This window comes from Rhea pennata, chromosome 22, assembly GCF_028389875.1.
Source record: "Rhea pennata isolate bPtePen1 chromosome 22, bPtePen1.pri, whole genome shotgun sequence".
In the NCBI taxonomy this organism is placed as follows: Eukaryota; Metazoa; Chordata; class Aves; order Rheiformes; family Rheidae; genus Rhea; species Rhea pennata.
The window spans coordinates 1,006,337-1,020,671 of record NC_084684.1 but is presented as its reverse complement, the minus strand read 5'-3'; the positions used below and the strand labels follow the sequence as shown (position 1 = coordinate 1,020,671).

General features: G+C 42.6%; 1 protein-coding gene across 2 annotated transcripts in view; it reads left to right on the top strand.

The window, feature by feature from the left end:
• Positions 1 to 14,335, top strand: part of CAPZB (capping actin protein of muscle Z-line subunit beta) — a 68,125-nt gene that overhangs the window by 2,486 nt on the left and 51,304 nt on the right. For both annotated transcript variants that reach the window (XM_062593330.1, XM_062593329.1), the window contains exons 2-4: positions 6,174 to 6,358; positions 7,071 to 7,141; positions 8,489 to 8,595. In XM_062593330.1, the coding sequence (XP_062449314.1) occupies positions 8,593 to 8,595 (3 nt within the window). In that variant the 5' untranslated portion in view covers positions 6,174 to 6,358; positions 7,071 to 7,141; positions 8,489 to 8,592. The remainder of the gene's footprint in view (positions 1 to 6,173; positions 6,359 to 7,070; positions 7,142 to 8,488; positions 8,596 to 14,335) is intronic.

Sequence of the window (14,335 nt, the reverse complement as noted above, 5' to 3'; positions counted from 1 at the left end):
AGGTAGGAGGGAATGTGTCCAAAGACAGGCTTTTTCCTCCATTGCTATAGTTACTTGGCAATGAGACCCTTCAATGTAATGTTGAATATTTATTATCGTGTGACTCCAAGGTGACATTTAGAACACGCTGTTTTGAAAAACCTTTTTTTGCATTTCATGGCCCCACATGTGCTGTCCCAGAGTTCTTTCCCTCCCTGTTTCCCTCACGTTCTCTCTTCTTATTTCTTTCCTGTCTTTTTGTTTGTGATAATTATATGGAAAAAAAGAAAAATAAAAGGCTGATGGTTGAAAGAAGCCAGACAGTTTCAAAAATTCCTGATTTGTATCTAATGGAAGTTAAATTCTCATAGGGTCAGAAACCTGTAGCAGCAATTTGCTTAATTAGATACCTAACTTTAATTATATATTAAGCTAGTAGGTCTACTCACACGCTAAAAGTTAGGCATTTGCTTAAACACATTGTTGATTAGTAGTTCAACAGATGCTCGTCAAACAAGCAAATGGGCAGAACTGGAAATCTAAGATGGAAAGGCACTGCTGCTGTTCTGCAAAACTGCAGTTTCCCAGGTGCCTTGTGCAAGGGGCCAAGCACAGGGCTTGGAGAAGGCAGAGTCTGCATATGCACTCAGAAGTGCTCTCCATCTCTGCAAAATACTTGCTTTTGCAGACCCCTCCAGCCCTCGAGATTACTTCTGTAACAGGTGAGGAGCTTCTCACTGCAGCTACTTATTTGAAGGGTTGTAAACCCACTTCTCAGCCACCTGCCAGGATTTCAGGACCCCTTTTAATGTATCAAACTGCTTCTTTTCTATTAATCATTTACTCTAGCTTCTACTTTTTGCTGCCCTCCTCCCTTGCCCTGTAGTTTCTGTTCTGAAACTTCAAGCAAATTTCTTTTAAATCTTGATTCTTCCCAAGGATGAAGGTATAGTTTCTTACTCCGGTGCCCAGCGCTAGGCACATTTTTCTAAGAATCTTATAGCATCTCTCCTGTATGTTCCCCACTAGATGCTAATCTGCTCTGGATCTCCTCTTTTCTGAAGAATACGCGTGTAGTTTCTCTCATATTTTTTCAGTATCATGAATCCCTTCCTACACACCCCCCTCCGCCAAGAGCAGCAGTAATCTGTATAGGAGGGAGCAGTGTAGGAGTTACCTGCTTGAAACGGTTGATAAAGCCTGAGTAAGTGGGCCCCCAGTTTGCTGTGTCTGTACTCCCAAAACAGCTCTTTCATGTTATGGAGAGAATCAGACGTGGGCAGGAAACTTGCACTCTGTCACTATGCTGTTTTTATTTTTATTTTTTTCCTCATCTCCTTTCCACACCTAATCAGCGTTAGTAGGCAGTTACCCATATTTACTTTTCTTTACCAGCCTTACGCTACCCAAGCAACAACAACTAAAAGTCTAAATCCTAAGTCAGAAGAAAAAGAACCCCCTCCTCAGCAGGACTTTGCTCTAAAATGGGAAAAGTGCCAGAGACTCCATTAAGTCTAGTTTGCTATTATTGATTTTATGTGGAAGACAGTCAGATACTGTGGGGATGAACAATAGTCTGAAGGCTTAGATAGAGTTGCATTAAGAAAGTAAGCTTGTAATACAGAGTAAAATATCATTCAGTCTTCTCATAGTGATCACATTCACGTTAATAAGCAAGTCCATTTTGTGTCTGCGCTAATGTATTTTCATGACAATTTTGCAAAGCTGATGTAATGTGATACTGAATAGCATGATACTTGCTGCTACAGTTGCCAGGTACAGCTGATGGAAGTGGAGCTTTGAAAAATGGAACAAGATGTGTCACAGCTCGTTGTGCTAATTCTGTTTTAAGCTGCTTTTGTCATGAACATGAAGTTTGCCCCCAAAATCTCTGCAGAGGAAAGCACTTACATGGAAAGACTGATCTGAGCCTTTTGCTAAATAATTTTGGCCGTCTCTAGTACAGACTAAGCGCTGCTACGACGCGTCCCATCTTTATTTGATCTGTACTATTTTGTGATCCACTTCTTATTTTCCTAGTAGAAATGAGAAAAGAACTAATGCACTGTATTGACAGAGGCTTTTTAATGAATAGGTCTGCAAGCGAGTGCTATTTATCAGCTCTTTAAGTACATTTTTCCATTAGTCCATGTCACTGACTAATTCTATACAGATTCTAACTAGTGAACCATAACTATTGTATTAAGGAATCCAGCCCTTGCAATTCTTTTGGCTGGTATATTAGTAAGCTTCAAATGAAGTGCAACGTGCAAGGAAAAAGTAAGGGAATGGAAAATTTTGTTTCTTTCTGGTGCAATCAGTTTCTCCTTGATTCTTTTTTAATGACAGCCTGCAGACATCATTACTACAGCTAATGACCAAGTTTGACAAATGTTCTCAATACTCACTTTGCTCAGGCTAAAGACATTTGTGGAAGCTCCTGTCTATAAAGCTTTCTGTGCTTAAAGAAGAGAACGTTAGACAAGCAGTCCAAAGCACGGAAGTAAAGTTTTTACTGAGCGAGGATTTCAGGTATTTCTTGGTCACATTTGCCCATTTTGTACTACACATCTTGCGAAACACAATTGTAGAATAGCTTATTGGACATGTGAAGACAGAGTGTGGCTGCAAACAACGCCGAGGCATGTCTCAACACAAACAATGTTCTCAAGATGTGGACTGGCACTTCTGGGCAGAAATAAAGCAGTAGTGCATGAGGATGTTACCTAACGCACGAAAAAAAGAATTTTCTTATGTTCAAGGTACTGACTAGATTGCGCATGTGACTTTCTAACGTGATCCTGCTTAAGCCCATCTCTGCACACCTCAGTTTCAGTTGAGTGATTAAGTCTCAGTTTCTCAATCTGTAAAAGAGGGGTATGAAATATGATCTTATCCCATTTATTTAGGCAAAATACATTATAAAAATAAAGCAAAAGCTCAACCTCGGATAAGCCCAGTGCCTCTAGCTGTACGGATGTGCAAGTGATGTGTAACTTCTGACTTTCCTGTCGTCACTGTGAAAAACCTGCCCTGGTGGTAAAGTCTTATTTTTGGCAAGTGTATGGACTGCTAGGTTGACTGTCTTTTCCATTAATCAAATACGCTTTTAAGACAGACAGCACATCTGCTTGGGTGTTGATGAAGTGAAAAGTGTTGTTCTGGAGTCTGTTTTTAACATTCTTCGCATAGGAGGGAAAATGCCTCTAACAAAATACTAAAATACTATTTTATTAAATACAGCATTTTGATTTACTCATCAGTTACTGTAGTGATTGGGAAAACTCTTAAAACCTTTACATTACGAGAGCACCTTTAGCAAAGCTGCCTTGCAACTGGAGGAAAACTTTGATATTGTTTGTGTGCTATTTTGTCAGTGTGTATAATGATCTCCATAGTGAGAAATACCTGTGGTTTAAATAGGGAATTCCAAACCATCGAGTGGTGTTGTAGGTACCTTTTACCTATATTAGTTTCCAAGAAACGCTCATTTTTCAGCCTCAAATCAAATGATGCTGCTGGTTTACTGACCCTGAGTAATAAAACCCAAGGAACTAAACTTTACCATTGCTGGAAGCAGAGACTCTTTCAGCAGTGAACTCAATTTAGGAGAACCCTCAATGATGGTTTATGGGTTTCTTTCAAGTGCCACAAGTTTGACATAGAAGAAAATGGGCAATATGACCTAAAAATCCCAAGCTGTCTTTTTCTTCAAACAGAAAAAATAATATTCAGTAAAGCCTGGCATGTTTTCTGTAGGACCTTATTTCTAAGTACATAGCTTCTCACAAGTATCTTAGGTCCTTGTGGAATTCTGGAATAAACAAAACAGCATTTCATCATGCATGCAACTCATTCAGGGGATGAAATAAAAAGCATATCATGTCAGACCGCAAATGCTTTATGAAGTTCTGGCTTAATGTGAAAAATACTCTGTAATGCTAATAAAAAGTATTTATTCTTTTGCTTTCTGAATATAATCAAATATACAGGGAAAGCATATGTATTTTATAGTTGCTGATTGCAAGATCAAAAGCACCGTTATTAATTGCACATGAATCTGGTGTTGTAGGGCCATTAAGCCGTCAACTGATATCATTGTTTGCTTCCTTTGTTTATAGACCTTCATTTTACAGATGCATAATGCCTGACACTAAGCCCTTTGAGCACACTCTTTTCTCTTTATGTGGATGATCCCGTGTCATGATATGCGGGGAAACGCCTGTAAGCTGACTAGATCCAATGAAGTACTTGAAACCGCTCTGAAAGTGGTGGTGCAGGTCCCCTACCTCTCTTCGGCTCTCTAGAGCCTGGGAATGCCAACACCTAACGAGCCTCCTGCAGAGCGCCCTGGGGCGCGGATCACAGGATGTTTTTGTTTTCCTCTCTTAGCAATCTGCACCAGTACCGACTAATCTGTATAGCACTGTATTGCGGTGGATGCTCTTAACTCCAGAAAACATAGAGAATAGAAATAAGTCTCATCCCTAGATTTAAAAATGCTGTATGAAATACAGCTGCATATAGGGAAACTCAGATCTCTGGGCTTTGAACCTGCTGCTGAGCTGTAGACTTGTGACGTAACTTGGCTTTGCGATCTGCTCCAGCAATTTTAGTGTTAGGATCTTCTTTTGCCTTTGAAACCTGCTTGGGGTTTTTACAACCCTGCAAAATGGATGGAAGTTATTTCCGGTCTTATCGAAAGGCTGTTTTTGCTCGTTTGTGTAATAACTGTTCCAAAACGCAGAGCTACGCAGAGGCTGGGCCTCTTCTCGAGCCACTCTCCAGGCTCAAAGCTCCTGTTGCTAATAATGTTTTCCAGTCTTCTCTCGTTTCCTATCCTGCCTTATGGTTGCTGTATAGATGACCTCTTCAGCTGCCTTTGTAACGCGTCTTCTGCGGCTATATTGAAACCTTATTTTTATGGCTAAATTTCTTCCTTTTCTTGCTTTCTGCAGTTATCACTCACTGTCACAACATCAAATCAGAATCAGACTTTTCCTTGAGCAGAGATTTTTCAGTACCTGTTTCTTCCACCTGTCTTGTGGTTTTCACAGTTGTTTGGCTGTTAAAATAGGAACGGATAAACTTATTTCTCTTTCTGTTGTTAAAGTGAACAAACATATGAACAAAACCTAGCAAAGTGGCCCTAACTCTCAAGTAATCCCAACTGAATTTACTTATGTGAAGAAAAAGCCTGCTGTAAGCAGAGGAAATAATACTACTGCTGTCCTTATGCCAATCAAGTGTCTTTTACCTGTGCTTCTTAAAATCAATGTGCCAGTTATGTTGCTGTTACTGCTAAAGTGATTATTTTCCTTAAGTAGATTAAATAAAAAAAGAATACAGCATCATATACAAGGGTCATCCTACTTAGCCCTGAGCTAACACCACCTCTGGAGAGGAACAAAACTAACAACGCACTTAATAACACTATCTTGCAGCACTTGTGGATTTATTGCATGTCTGCCACATACAGACTTGAACTGGTGTTTTTTTAGCTGTCAACTCCTCCAAAATCTCAGGAGAAGGTAGGGTGGCTACAACTGTAGTTAGAGGTGCAGAACCTTCTGCCTGCTCAGCTACAGTCTGCACTGCAAATTGCAGCCTACAAGGAAGAGTCTGGTCCTACATCTCAGTAAACAATCAACAAAAATTCCCTTAAGCATGTCCTGCTATAAACAAGCAAAGCAAGCAGCTGGTCCTCATTTGAAAAGATGTTCCATCAGTTTCAAAAGGAATCTGCAGATCTTCTTAATGCAAATATTTTTGGGAAAACAAAAAGCAGCTGTTTATTCTTCTTTATACCTATTAGCAGGAAAACAAACTCCAGAGTGCTTGTATTTCTTCCACTAAGAAAAACATTCCCTTGGCCTCAACATTAATTTGGATCTTAAATTGTTTAAACTACTCCAGGCTGCATGATTCTTGCTCTATTTCTTCAGTAAGAAGCTAGAAACAGTTGTTCCTAAATACAAGAACTGCTAAACTAAAAGCACAGTGATCATTGCATGCCTTACATGAGTTTTGTGACAAAAATCATGAAGTTTAGATCATTCATTTTCAAGTTGATCAGTTCTATCCTCCCGGGTCTTGCCCCAAGGAAAAATTCACATAAGATGTGTGGAGCCCTCTGTAATGAATAATTTGTTAGTGTAATGAACAGACTTGCTTTTTTTAATTACTGCTCCTAGATGCCTCTGAGGGAACATAAGGACTGAAGGATCTGCATACTGTACAAGAGAAGCCTGTTCAGATTACTGCACATTTTAAATTGGCCTCAAAGAGGCTAGGCTGACTGGAGTTGGTGAAGAATCGGATTCAAAGATCTAGAACAGGAAATGCCTTCTGAAGTCACGTGGCCTATCTGCTAGACATGGTAAGGTTGTTTCCCATTTTATGGTGTATTTGATAATGGCTTAACTCATGAATTTGTGTCCTACTGTTTTTCCTGTGAAGTGATGCAGCTCCTGATTTTCTTGAGAGATTATTTCACTGATCACGATCCTCTACTTGCTAGATTCGTTTTGTTTCTGCACTGAAAAGAGCAGCAGTTTAAAAAATGCCAACAAAGGCATGGGAGAAATGCAAAAGTGGGCAAAGGTGAACTTAAAGTAGTGAGAGCAGATTGTCAGAGTAATCAAAATATATCTAAGTTTTGATTTTATAATTTGCATGAACAGTGACAGCCATTATGTGTGCATGTGAGTCATGTTAATTTACCTACGTAACAGCTGTGCCCTTAAACTACACAGCTCATCCTGGCTGTCCTAACTGAGCACACATATCTGAACAGTTAACTCCTCTGGAAATTTAACTTGTTGCTTGCAAAACAACAAAGCTGTTTTGTCCTGAATACGTGTTAAGCAAAATAAGCATTGTTAGAGTTGTTATTTCTTGGAAGCTCTGGTCTGGGATCTAATACTTAAAACTTTAGAGTTGAGCCACTAACAACCATGATAATACATTAATGCAAAATCAGAACTTGGCCTTGGTCAGCCTCTGCCAGAAGGATGTAAAACTAAGTATCACATCCAAGGAAAAAATGAAAGGGGCCTCTTAAGAATACATAACTTCTATTAAAATTTCAGTGCAGCAATTATACACACTGTCAAGAGTTTCACACCCTCTCCAGGAGGATTACAGGAGAGCAGGAAGCAGGGTGAGTCCCCTTGTCGGCATTTCCAGTTTCCATAGCACAAGTAAACGGAACAACAAAAGAGGGCTTAGTTTGCAGGGGCCAAGTCTGCACCGCAGAAGCCGGAAGGCACCAGTTCTTGGGATCCTGGCACTCCCGCTCTGGTGAAACCCAGGCCAAATAATTGTTCCAAAGAAGCTAGAGGAAAATGTTGTCATGTAATAAATCAGATCTTCTCCTGGGGTAACTAGTTCAGTTGCATTTAACTTTACATGTCCAAAATAATTCAGAAGTGCAGGGGCTGGAATCAAGGTCAGTTTTATCTGAGATGGGTAAAAGTGAATTAATAGATTAAGAAAAAAAATGCTTTCCTTTTGGGATAGTCTGCAAAAAGCAAAAAAAAAAAAAATGTATATACACCCAAATTTGCTGATTTTGGATATCTGCATCACAGCTGCTTAAGCCCTGAAGTCATCGAAATATGTAAGCCTGTGCTTAACTTGAAGCAGGTACTTACATGCTTTGCTGAATCAAAGACTAAGCTGCCAAAGGAGGCTGAACATTTGCCTTTGCAGTTAATTAACCTTGTCCTTAAGTAGCCAGAGGCTGATTATTTTTTCCTCACAACTCACACTCGCGAGCCAAACAATTAAGAGATGAGTCTCTTCTAGGCAGCCTAAGCAAGGATGCTTATCAGCGCTGCCTCTGCAAGGGCCAGCTGTCAGCGGCCTGTTGACTTGAGGAAACGTTCAGGCTGGCTAATCGTGGGCCTCGTGCTCACTTTTTTCAGTTAATCTTAGGAAAAAAAGGTAAAATGAAAAAGGAGGAAAAAGTAGAACAGAAATAAAGGGGAAAAGGGGAGGAGGGAAATGGGGAAAAAGGATAGGGTGGAAAATAAGGGAAAAAGGACGAAAAAAAGGGGGAAAGAAAAAAAAAAAAAAGATGGGAGGGAAAAGTCCGTGGAAGCGGATGCGGCGCTTGCCGAGGGAGCCCGGGCTCTTGGCGCGCCCTCTGCAGGCCCCGCCCCCGGCTCTGATTGGCCGCCCGGCTTCCGGCCTCCACCCAGGCCGGGCTTCCCCCCCCCCACCCCCCTCCCGCCGGAGTTGGTAGCTCCCGCCGCCCCCCCCGCCCCCGCCAGCCGTCGCGCTGCCTCCGCCTCCAACCCCCGCCGCCTCCCGCCCCGGCCGCGCTTTCCCCTCCTCGGCCGTCGCGCGCTCCCTCCCCCCGCCCCCCGGCGGCGGCGCGGAATGGGCCCGCCCCGCTCGTGCGCTGCGCTCCATACTTGGCGATGGCCGGCGGGCCGCGCGCTGATTGGCGGCGCGGCGGCGGCGGGCGGGGCGGCGCGGCGCTGACCCGGATGTTCACTCCTAGGCAACGGCGGAAGTGCCAGGGCCGCGGCCTGCCTCGGAGGGAGAGCGGACGGGACCGGGAGGCGCCGCCGTTGCCACAGCCCAGCGCAGCCCCGCCGAGCCGCCATGGTAAGGGCGAGGCGGCCGCTTCCTCAGCGGGGGGCTCTGGGGGCTAGGGGCGCCTCCGCCGCTCGGCTGCCCCGGCGCAGCGCTGCCGGGGAGGCCCCGTGCGGGGAGGGCCGGTGGTGCGGCGGGCGGCAGCAGCCGTTGGGAGCTCGGGGGGAACCGTTGGCTCCCTGAGGCCGGCGAGGCAGTCGCGGTCTCGCCGCCGGGAAGCCTTTCCATTTCCTGCGCGCACCCCGCTTAAAGCGGGCCGTAACCCCCGGAATGATGGGGGGGGGGGGTCGGCAGCCGAGTGAATCTGCCGCGGGCCCGGGTCGGCTCCCCACTCTGCCTGCCCGGGTTTGCTCTAGCGGAGGCCGCCTGAGGCGACGTGACCCCCAGGATGGGTACGTTCCCTTGGAGTTCCTGGATTACCTCATCTTGTGGGAGAATTTGCGACCTGGGTGTTGAGTGTAACGGTGTAAGACACATATGTTTAGATAAAAGAGCAATTCCCAGTGCCTGACTGTGTAGCCAAGTGAAGACTAGTTAAGGAAGCAAGCGTACTCCTTTCCTTCCTATCTTTGTAAGAATTTCAGGGGCAATGCCTTATTTATCTTCCAAGTTGGAGACGATTGTGATCGTGCCACCAGTATAAAAATCTCAATTTCTAGTGAACGATGAAGAACACCTAAGATCAAGAATCTGCTATTCTATTTGTTTGAGGATGTGAGATGCTGTACCTGACCTCTGCATGTGGAGAGTGACAGCACTGAACACATTATTCCAGTTGTACATAAAAGAAGATTCTTGACTGCAGACTCCTATATGTGTAAGACCTGACTGTAGACTTTGAAATGAAGATTCCAGTAAGCTATCTGAACTTTGGCTGTAGTAGGAATCCTCATGGGGGGGGGAAATAAAGAAAAGTTGGTAGACTTCACATAAAGTGAAAGTGATGACAACCAGGTTGTTCTTTTAAGGGGATGCAAAAGTATTCTGCGAGGATAAGAACAATCCAGTTTGGATAAGAAGAATCCAATTTGGCTTTAAGTGTAACTGTATTAGCTCTTTGGGTAGAGCACGAACACTTTAGAAATTTTGTGAGTCTTACTGGCTTGTATTCTGTTACCTGATTTTTTCATGCTTAGTAATGGAGAGTGCTGGATATGGGAGAGATTTGATCAGGTCTTCCAGCAGTATGTGCTAGTTTAAGTTGTGGAGTGGACCTCAAGTGTGAACGTGCTGCAGTGGCTTTGTTGTTCAGTGGCTCTTTACAGATTTGAAGGCTCAGTTAAGTTGTAGTAATTTAAGTGTGGTTTATCTAGGTCTAGTAGGAGTGTATAAAACAAATCACTGATCACATTCAACAAGGACAAGTGACCAAATCTATTATATGTTGTTGGTGGAAGTACAGACTGAGTTTCAAAGCTAACATTGGTGATGTCTAACAAAATCTTCTGAAACTTTACTGACTCCATAGAATTAACTTACGTTACACAGATAATGCAATTGCTCTGTGTAGTTTCAACTTAAGTCTTAGTATATAAGATATCTCCAGTATCTTTAATCTTAAAGGTTATGAAAGCACAATATCGAAATGCAGCACGAACCTCAGAAATGTCCCTGGCATTGAAGGCCGGAGCACGTTTCACAACGGCTGAGAAGAGTTCTTATGGTCCAGGATGTTAGGTCAAGCACCTTCTTTGTACTGCGGCGTTACCAATACCTGTGTGGAACAGATGGATGGGAGCCGCCTTTTCTTTTGCACAGTCATTCAAGACCATCTCAAATCTGAATCATTCTTACTGAGTTTAAGTGGGAGTTCAGAATCAGAATTTCAGTCAGCTGCTAGGTGGAATGGGGCAGGGCAATGCATGAAGCTTGAAAACTGTCTAGATAGGTGTTGGTCTTCTGTGCTAAAAATAAGCTGATGGGCATGACTTTAGAAGGTGGAGCTGCTGAGGTTTCTGGAATTGTGGGTTATCAGTGGATAAAACCCAGCCACTGTCCATATAAATGGGGGGAAAAAGTCCTTTCCAGATCGTATAAACTGCCTTGATTGTGCTTATTAGTATTTCTTGTGCTATGCCACTCCTTAGTAAAAAGCAGACAATCTTGGTAAAATTTAAATTTAATCAACTGTAAGTTTGAATCGTCTAGTATAGGGTTAGCTGCATGTTGTCTATTTAGAATTTGCAAGGTAACTGAAAAGCACTGAAGCACAGCCAGTGATGCGTGATGTGACGCTGCTACTCAGGTACTTATTAGTTACTCTGAACAGCACATTAAGATTAATTTTCAGGGTAGGGGCTGTTTGTCTTGGGCAATGCTTTGCTGCTTGACTGATAACTTGGCTTTGTAAAAATTGCTTGTAAAACATTATTAAATGACATGTAAAACTGAGCAACCCAAGGCAGTACTCTTCCAGATACCTGAACACTGAGCGCCTGTCTCTCCTGCTACCCTAATCGTGTCACTTTTGAAACTCTTGTATATAGCGTAAGAGCTCGGGGTAGGTTTGCAGTGCCCGCAGAAAGTCCTTTGCGCCTCGTGCTTTTGGAGAAATACTGACTTAAGCTATTTTGTAGAGTCCATGTTTTATTAGCCAAGCCAAGTATGTGAGTTTAGCTAAATGTTATCTTAAAAGGCAAATTCCCCAAATAATCAAGTTGGAGGATGTCGTTGGGGTAGGAAATACTGCCATTGCAGTGATGCTTACTCTTGTGGTTTATTAGTGAAGGAAAAACATTCTCAAGATCAAGTTGTTCAAATAGGATTTCCTCATTTGGTAAATACATATGCTGGTATCTTACTAGTTGACAGCTGGGAGTAAAACAAAATGAAAGTACGTTCAGCTCTATTGAATTAGTCTATTTTTAGTGCTCATTACTGTAGTTGCATAGAGAAATGACTTTTTGGGAAAGAAACATTGCTGTATCACTCAATTTCTACTTGTACAATTGTCAGCTGTTTTCTGTCAGTTGGCTTTCTTGCGTGAGGGATGTGTTGTGCGTGAGCATACAACATTCCCCTTGTAGTAACTAGGTCTGTTGTGGTGGCTGCCAGTGCTGTGTAGTAGTCCAGTTTGAGTTTGACTGGGTTCGTGGATACTTCCAAAGACTGTAATGGAGAATGCAAGGGCTGGAGTTTATTCTTCTGCTTGTCTTGTGGAGGTGTATTTGGTCAAGTCCAAATGACTCCTTGCTATGCTAAATAAACTTGTAGAAAGTTGTTTTTTTTGTTGTTCCCCCTAGAGCTGGGGCACATTGTAGTAGAGCCACTTAAAGCTGAAAGGAGTACATTTTGGTGTCAGCACATGTGCTAGCAGTTTTGCCAGAGTCATGATATTCTGTAAGGCGGAGTTTAGGCCTCTGTGCTAAGCCTCGTTTTCCATACTGCTTTTATGCAATCTGATGTTTTAAGAACTTTTTTCAGGTAAAGGATGCAACTGAAATATATGGAAGTTGCTCCAGGTGTTTGTTTTGTTTCCTTAATAATCACATTCTTCAAACACTGTGTGTTGTAATTGCCCTGTTTTCCCATTGATTTACACCAGGTGTCCTGAAGAGTCTTAAACCCCAATCCAACCTTCGTCTCTCTCACTTCAATGCACAAAGTCCAAAGCATGTGTGTACTTCAATTCTTCTACTGCTTTGCTGTTTCCAGGAAAGAGGGAAAAGATCTTATTTTAAAACATGGAACTTGAAATATGAATTTCCTTTATGGATGAAACCCGTGTGGTTTGAAGAAGCAATTAATGCAGCTGGACAGCCTAAGCCTTTCACATGCTTCATAGTCTCTATAGTTGAGTTGTTGCCCGAGGTTTGTTTGCTGATAGTCTATGCTATTAAAAACGCTTTGCAAATTTGAACGTGGAAGTCAAGAATTCAGCCCAGTGCAGTGGGAGATTGCAAACACTTTAAGATAAACTTACCTTTCTTTGAAGTCTTTAGTGCAGCGCCTTCTTAAGTACTTAAGTCCAAAGATGTTCATGTTAATACTGTGTGAGAATTGATCAAATACTATGAGTAGTATGCCAAAGCAGTGCACCTAAATGTGCAATGCCTTTGGAGAATATTAAATTTTTGTGGCTCAGTTGAACGGAATAATACTGGGTTCCCATCATCTTCGCCTGCTTTGGCCAGAATTCACTAATGTGGTCTTAATGTCCTGAAGCAGTATTGGGAGCAGATCTTCCAAATGAGCTGTCCTGGGAAGTCCAAGCTCCTGTGTGTGTGTGACAGGTGAAGCATTTCTCTTTGAAATTTCCTTTACGCGGCACTAGTGTAGATGCTGATTGAGTAAGTTTTCATGATAGTTCCCTGTTAGTTGAGCCGAACTGGAGAAAATGCAATGTACTCAGGGAAGTTGCTCTACTTGTGTTACATATTTTTAGCATAGTGGCATAAGACTTGGCACCAACCAATAAGATAAATTTTTTTTATGTTACCTGGTGCTGTTCTTTTGCCCTGCCTTCATCTTTTAGTACTTGAAAGGAAAACACGCAGTTTGCTTTGGGCTTGTGCTCTTTGGTCAATCCAGCTTGGAAGAGACTGCATAAAGAATTGCAGAATGTATTTGCGCACGCTTGTGGCTGCCCTTCTCATAAATTATCTATCTTATTACTGCTCTGTGCTAACTAAGTCTTATCAGTTTATATTTCACCAGCGTAGCCTGGCTTCTTTTTCAGTGCAGGGTTGGTCTAGGAGGCCTGCTTCTATGCTTAAACCCACGAGACTTTCCTCCACGCACTTGCAAGTGTGTTGCAGAGCGTGTCCTTGCTGGTGCTGTTTCCGTGAGTGCAATACGAGTGTCCCACGCGTCTTTTTTTGTTGCTGCACAAAGTGGAGCTGAGTTATTTCCTGGCAGATTGACTAGGATTTTAAGTTGCATCTTGTAAAGTGGACAAGTTATCAGCCTTGGTGAAAGCAGAACCTGGGATCTGGCAGTTTTAACTGCATCAGCTAGACAAGAATGAACTGGCACTTAAGAGGATTTTGTGTGGAAGGAAAAAAGGTTGAGACTGCATTGAAGATGCGTAAGCTTAGTGGTTGCCTTAAGCCACCAATCTAAGCTACCATAAATAATATACTCTTTATTCAGTCAAGGAATTTTTTTTTATTATTTCTTCAGCTGAGGCTTGCTATCTTGACTACTTAACAGAGCACTGAGTTTGAAAGCGATGTCCTGTTACCTGCCTTCCCCAGTTATTTTTGCTGCAGTAAATATCAGGATTTAAAAAAAGCTTGCTGCTAGCAAAGGTGATTGGCAGTTGTCTGATAGCCTGTGCTTGCAATCTGAGACAGGCTCTAGGAAAAAAAAAAGAGCTCTGATCTTACTCTAAGCTAATTTAAAGGATGAGAGCACTATGAAATGGAGGAATGAGGTAAAATATCAGCTACGTAATGCTGATTACAGCAGTTAAATCCAGCTATTCTGTCAACATTATCTACTGAGTTGGGTTGCTGTACAAATCTAGGAGTCGGAGTTTTGGATGTAACACTAAGAACAGATGTGATCTTGGCTCAGCAGTGATGGAGCTCTGCTAGATGGTCAAGTGCAACCCTCACGTAGCCATTAGAACAGCTGGAATTATTTCTTAAGAACTAGGAATGCTGAAGGGAAAACGGCACTCGGTAAGGTGAAAATTGGCTGACAGCGAGTATGAGCTTCATCTTACGTTGAAGGATGCGGCAGGAGAAATCTGTCAAGGATTGCAGTTGGCACAGACGGGTTATGTGAAGCACTACTCCAGTACAAGCTG